General features: G+C 37.6%; 1 protein-coding gene across 1 annotated transcript in view; it reads right to left on the bottom strand.

The window, feature by feature from the left end:
- The window catches only part of LOC106869935 (ras-related protein Rab-5A), a gene marked incomplete at its 3' end in the record, with an annotated part of 27,859 nt that overhangs the window by 2,935 nt on the left and 17,388 nt on the right, over positions 1–7,536 (bottom strand). The window contains exons 2-5 of the mRNA XM_014915870.2: positions 6,653–6,861; positions 4,620–4,771; positions 3,143–3,265; positions 1,758–1,851 (exon numbers count right to left, since the gene is read on the bottom strand). Coding sequence (XP_014771356.1) covers positions 1,758–1,851; positions 3,143–3,265; positions 4,620–4,771; positions 6,653–6,812 — 529 coding nt within the window. The remainder of the gene's footprint in view (positions 1–1,757; positions 1,852–3,142; positions 3,266–4,619; positions 4,772–6,652; positions 6,862–7,536) is intronic.

Here is a 7,536-nt window from a genome sequence, read left to right as displayed (position 1 = left end):
AACATTTCATCACTTCTCTCAATTGATGCATAAAAGCTTTTATGTCCAGATAACTCCTAAATATCACCATGGAAACAGATGTGTTTACATACACACATACACACACATATGCGCATACACACACCAGTGTCCTGGTTTTCACTCTATTTACCAGATTCTCTCTCTCTCTCTCTCTCTCTCTGCATATGTGTGAGTGTGTATCTGTGTCTGTGTAGGATTCTCTTTGTCTCTCTCTGTCCATAAGTGTATGTGAGTGTGTGTCTGTGTATATATCATTCACTCTCTCTCTCTTTATCTCTCTCTCGCTCTTTATCTCTCTCTCTCTCTCTCTCTCTCTCTCTCTCTCTCTCTTTCTCTCTCAATGTATGTATCTGTCAGTATATATACATATATATACATATATAACATAAACATTCTCCTTGTATATATGTGTACGCATGTATGTGTGTAGGTGTGCATGTGTATCATTCTCTCTCTCTCTCATCTCTCTGTCTCTCTATTCTTCACTCCAGCTCTCTTTCTTTATATCCTTCTAACTAGATATTTTATTTTATTTTTCTATTTATCTTACTATGCATAACACTTTCTCTCATTCTTTTTATATAAATATATATACATATATATATATATATAAATATATATATATATATACTGTTGTGTCATTCTGTTTTGGTGCCTTATAATTTAACACACTCACCGGTAAAATTTCCACTTATTCCTTATTTTTATTTTCCTAAAATTTTCGTTGAGTCTTGCAACCTTTTCAAGAGTCGTTGACTCTCAACGACTGCTGAAAAGGTTGTAAGACTTGAGTCTCAGTGAGTAACTTTCTAGGGGCAATTCCATGGTCATTCATGATCGAAGGGGGTCCCCTGCTTTAGTCTTAAATTACTCGTAATGCTCAAAATTTTTTCAGATGTTTATCAACCCCTTGTATAGCAACATAGACACCACAAGGGTCAATAGTGGCCACTGTGCCAACCCCTTAATATGGAGGCTCAAAGGGAGATGGTGAAATGGTTGGATGTTTCTTCTAGTATTTTATTTGAAGCAGATGTTTTGGTTAATTAAAACAGAACTGAAATATTCTTTTCTACTCTAGGCACAAGGCCCGAAATTTTTGAGAAGGGGGCCAGTCAATTAGATTGAGCCCAGTACACAACTGGTATTTAATTTATCGACTCCAAAAAGATGAAAGGCAAAATCGACCTTGGTGGAATTTGAACTCAGAACATAAAGACAGGTGAAATACTGCTAAGCATTTCGCCCGTCGTGCTAACGTTTCTGCCAGCTCGCCACCTTAAAACCTGGGAAATATTGGTAGGATGGAACTGTTGTCTGCGTGAGGTTGTGTCATGTATGTAGTGTTGACATTTGCACAGGTTATTTTGTAGGTATAAGTTAAAGAGTAGGGATATGAAAGCAGAGCCTTGTGGTACAGTGTTTACAAGATCATAAAGTTTATAATTTGTTTGCTTATATAATTAGTTTGTTTTTTTTTAAATCCAAACAGGGAACTAGCTAGATAGCCATTTACTGAGCCGCATAACTATATGTATGTATTTATGTATCTTATATCTTTATAATTATATATATGTGTGTATGTCATTCACTGCAAACAAATACATACATAGCTCTACACAAACAAGCACACACTTCACATGACACACACATCACATTCCACATCCGCACACACACACACACACACACACACACACACACACACACACACACATACATATACATACACAACTTACCCAGAATCATGAAAATATCATTGACACGGAGCCCTGATCGTGCTGACGTCTCCACAAACATCAGCTTCTGTTCTTCAGCATACCTGCGGGCCTCCTGTTGGATAAAAACCAAAAACATAGAGTTATATTTGGGGCTTTGGGAGTATCCATAGTGTTAAGTTAGACAGGATAACTATGTTGAGTTGCACAGAATGTAAATTGCTATAGGCATAGGAGTGGCTAAGTAGCTTGCTTACCAACCACATGGTTCCGGGTTCAGTCCCACTGCGTGGCACCTTGGGCAAGTGTCTTCTACTATAGCCTCAGGCCGACCAAAGCCTTGTGAGTAGATTTGGTAGACGGAAACTGAAAGAAGCCCATCGTATATATGTATATATATATATATATATGTATGTGTGTGTATATGTTTGTGTGTCTGTTTGTCCCCCCAACATCACTTGACAACCGATGGTGGTGTGTTTGCGTCCCCGTAACTTAGCAGTTCGGCAAAAGAGACTGATGGAATAAGTACTAGGCTTACAAAGAATAAGTCTTGGGGTTGGCTTGCTCGACTAAAGGCGGTGCTCCAGCATAGCCACAGTCAAATGACTGAAACGAGTAAAAGAGTAAAAGAGTGTCAATTATTAACCCTTTTGTTACCAACCAACGAAAAAGTTAATATTACATGCACTAGTTCAATTCCACTCCTTTATTATTAATCAGTCGGTTATGTATCTATCCAACTAATGAATTCACATAAAGAATCTTGTGAAAGAAATACAAAAATGAAGTATATACACATACAATCCTCATCAGTTTATATCCACTCTCCATCATGGCTTGTGTTGGACAATACAACAGAATCTAACACACTGGGAGACTACATCTTACACTTATGTCTCAGTTTTAAGACGATCTCAATAGCTGGATGCCTTACCTCACACACAGTACTTTACAGAGTATGCCAGGTGCATTTTTCTTGGCACCTGCACTATGAAGGTTGCCTTATCCTCAGCAAGGCCAAACAGTCTTTCTGACACTGATTTATTTCTGTTTGATCCACCAACCTCTTTACAGAATGAACTGAATTTTTTTTCCATAGCCCCAAGACTGGTACAGTTACCTTGTAACTGACAAGACTCAAGGTCCACCACAGCTGAAAGGGAGAATGAGAGGAGAGGGAGAGATGGTTTTAAGAGACTATGGTGGAGCAAAGAGTAGTACTGTAAGAAAGAGATAGAGGGACAGAGTAATAAGTATGACAAGGTGGCTTGGGTAGGCTGAATTTCAGTGTTAGCCCATCTTTATATGGGCGAATATAAGCAGTTGGACAAATACACACATGTACACACACACACACAAGAAGAAAAGGAAAACATAAACCCACAAAGACACATTTTTCCCACCTCAACTGTGATTACTCTCTCATCTGCACAGTCTGCCTTGTTCCCAGCGAGGGCCACTAAAATGTTGGGGTTTGCCAGTTTGCGTAGTTCCTTCACCCACTCCTGGGCCCGAGCAAATGTCTCCTGCAATAAAGAAACATCGTTAGAAGTTATTTACAATATCAAGAAGGCAAAGCATTCAGTTCAGATCCAGGCAAGTGCTGGATGTCTAAAAGACGAGGTTACACATCTTGTCCATACTGACATATGAGTTGGATACGTGATTACAGTTCAAGTCAGTTTTTACTTGGAGTTATTACCTTCTTAGTTGGCTCAGGGACCACATGTCATTTGCATATTCTATTTTGGATAATTTTTGTTATTATTATTGTCTACAGACAAACAAACAAACAAAAAAACATGACAAAAAGAATACCTCCGCCTTCGCTAGGTGGGGGTAATAATAATAATAATAATAATAATAATAATTATTATTATTATTATTATTATTATTATTACCTCCACCTTAGCAAAGGCGGAGGTATTCTTTTTCTGTCATGTTTTTTTGTTTGTTTGTCTGTAGACAACATATCTCAAGAACCACTGGATGAATTCAGATGAAACCTTCAGAGATGTTTGATCTCATGACAGGCACGAACTGATTAGATTTTGGGATCAATCCAATACCGGACAAGAATTCTGGATTATTTGTTATATTTACTTTACATGATTACGATCTTACGTTAACTTTCAAGTCTTTCTGAATTATCTCCCTTTAGTTTTATTTTCGTTTCTCTATCATTAATTTTACTTGCAAGTCTGTCTTAGTAGAAACTGATGGATAAAGAAACCAAACTACACAAACAAACAGCAAAACCATTCAAAAATTAAATAACACTAACATACTTCTATAATATATACATTACATATCATACATACATATTAACACTTTACAGTATAGTTACATACATATATATACATCTATACATCGATCTAAAACAACAGGAATACTAAAGGAAAGTCGGAATTTAAGAGAAGAGAAAGCCAAAAGGTCTCATGCCATTCATTTAAAAATTCCTGAGTAGAATTTATTATTACTTCTGCCTTTGAAACTATTTTGAATGGTGAATCTGTTAACTTTGGTTCATATTAGATAAGGTTAAACTATTTATTATTGTTACTAGATTTCCTACAGCTGCCTTCACATTCCATGATTACCATTGGGATTGATCAGGTACCGGACAAGGATTCTGGATTATTTTTCTGGTTTTTTGAGAGTGGTCAGGTTCATTCTTAGTATTCTCGTTTGTGAGAGCAGTCGAGTTTATTTCAGATATTCTCATTTTAAAAATCATCTCTAGCTAATTGTTGAGAGGACACTAGTGTTGCCATGGTGCAGGTCTGCGCTCTCCGAGTGTTCTTGTTATTATTATTATTATTATTATTATTATTATTATTAGTATTATTAGTATTATCATACATTTCTTAACCCACTCACCTTTTTGGTGATATCGTAAACAACAATAGCAATCTGAGCCCCTCTGTAGTACATTGGTGCCAAACTGTGGTAGCGTTCCTGCCCTGCTGTGTCCCAAATATCAAACTTTATTTGTCGACCTTTTACATTTATTGTTTTGGTGAGATATGCAGCTGGAAAACAACAACATACAACAACAACAGCTACAATATCAACAACAACAGTCACAATGGCAACAACAACAACAACAACAACAACAACAATAGCAACAGCAGAGGCTTCTAAATAGCCACTCGATCTTCTAGAAATGACAGCTAGATCTCACTGAAACCACACTCTATGATCTTAAATAAGGAAAGGGAACATGAGATGAAGAAATCCAAGACATATTCCTGAAGAGACTGGGTGGTCACACGTGGATTGACTTTAATCACACCATATTTTATGCCGTACAAGTCTAACTTTTCTAGCCATAATTTGCAGCCAAGAAATCAGTATTGATCTGAAGTTAGACAACAACAACAACAACAACAACAGCAATAATAAAAACAACAGCAGCGGTACTACAACAACAACACAAACTACAGCAGGATCAACAACAGAAGGACAGCAACAACAACATTAACAACATTAGCAGCAGTTATGACAATAGCAACTGTAGCGACACCAGGCGACCAGCAATAAGCACAACGGCAATAACAGCAGCAACGAATTATGCAATAATTTTTTATCTTTTATTTGTTGCAGACATTAAACTGTGGCCATGCTGGGGCAGTGCCTTGGAGTTGTTTGGTCTAACAAATCAACCCTGGTGCTTATTTTTTTTTTTTTTCAAGTATTCTTTTATTCTTTTACTTGTTTCAGTCATTTGACTGTGGCCATGCTGGAGCACCGCCTTCAGTCGAGCAAATCGACCCCAGGACTTATTCTAACGGTCTCTTTCACTGAACTGCTAAGTTACGGGGATGTAAACACACCAGCATCAGTTGTCATGGAATATGGGAGGGACAAACACAGACACACAAACATATATATAATATATATATATGTATATATATATACATATATATGACGGGCTTCTTTCAGTTTCAGTCTACCAAATCAATCCACTCACAAGGCTTTGGTCGGCCTGTGGCTATAGTAGAAGACACTTGCCCAAGGTGCCACACAGTGGGACTGAACCCAGAACCATGTGGTTGGTAAGCAAGCTACTTACCACACAGCCACAGTGTTGATTCTTATCAATCTTTTTTGACGAAATGCCAAGATACAAGGAAATAAGCCAAACAACACTAGTTAAGTGTGGGGTGGAGGAACACAACACACACATACTTACATATACATTCATACAAACATACATACATACATACATATATATATATAACCCTAACCCTCAATTATGCTGAAGAAAATGTTTTAATAAAAATGTTTTGGATGTGAATTTCCTTGTATCTTGGCATTTCAGCAAAAAAGATTGATATGAATCAACACCATGGCTGTGTGATAAGTTTATTGCTTACCAACAACATGGTTCTGGGTTCAGTCCCACTGCCCAACATATGTTTTAACTGCAGCAACTGCACATTGCTCTCTATGCAATTATGCATTCCAGTCACTGCAATTTCATCTATATATATATGTCAACTAACAGATTATAAAACGAAGTCATAAAAAGAGTTAAGAGTGTTTAACGACGTATGGGTATTGACTAATCCTATTAATGAGCCATTTCTGGGGGGGTTCAGTTGTCCTGTCATATAAAAAATATTTACATCCATCATAGGACACCACCTCCTTCATCAGGGAAAATAAGTTTCCAAAGAAGCCTCACAAGTACTGCTTTTTTTTTGGCCCAAGGTGCCTTGCAGTGGGAGTGAACTCAAGACGACATGGCTGAAAACCAAGTTTCTCTACCATACAGCCATGTCAGCACACACATATATATATATATCTAACTTTGCAGGAAAAAAATCTAATTTTCTTTATGTATAAACAAAAACAAAAGTAACAAGAAAAATTTCAACAAAAACTGAGAGCAAATATCATTACATTACCTCCGATTGTAGCTTCTGTGCTTTCAAATTCTCCTTTGATAAAGCGAACCACTATACTGGACTTGCCAACTCCTTGGTCACCCAGCAACACTATTTTGACTAGATGAGCTGAAGGTGACTTCTGGCCATCACTATTATTTCCCTTGTTCTTTGACGCCATCGGTGTCCACTATTAGTCAAATATTTCTGCAATGTCAACTGGATTAATTCTAGTTTAAAGAGAGAGAATGAGAGTGAGAGAGAGAGGAATGAAGTGTGAGAGAGAGAAAGAAACAAAGAGAGAGAGAGAGAGAGAGAGAAAGAAAGAAAGAGAGAGAGAGAGAGAGAGAGAGAGAGAGAAAGAGAAAGAAAGTGATATGACTATTTGGTGGGGCACTGGCAAAACTTGATAAAGCATTGGACAAAATTCTTGCAATATTCAGTTGCAGCGGTGTCGAGCTGGCAGAAACGTTAGCACGCCGGGCAAAATGCTTAGCAGTATTTCGTCTGCTGTTACATTCTGAGTTCAAATTCCACCGAGGTCAACTTTGCCTTTCATCCTTTTGGGGTTGATTAAATAAGTACCAGTTACGCACTGGAGTTGATGTAATCGACTTAATCCCTTTGTCTGTCCTTGTTTGTCTCCTCTATGTTTAGCCCCCTGTGGGCAATACAGAAATAAATATTTAGTCACAGCCTGTTATGTTCTGAGTTGAAATCCCACCAAAATCATCTTTACTATTCATCCTTCAAGAGTCAATGACAGAAAGTTCCAGGTGTATACAGAGGTTAACCAAATTTAATACACCCTTCAAGGACAGACAAGGACAGACAAACGGATTAAGTCGATTACATCCACCCCAGTGCATAACTGGTACTTAATTTATCGACCCCCGAAAGGATGA

Source organism: Octopus bimaculoides, chromosome 10, assembly GCF_001194135.2.
Source record: "Octopus bimaculoides isolate UCB-OBI-ISO-001 chromosome 10, ASM119413v2, whole genome shotgun sequence".
NCBI classification, from domain to species: domain Eukaryota; kingdom Metazoa; phylum Mollusca; class Cephalopoda; order Octopoda; family Octopodidae; genus Octopus; species Octopus bimaculoides.
Note: the sequence above shows the minus strand (reverse complement) of the source record. Positions and strands in the feature narration are given on the sequence as shown.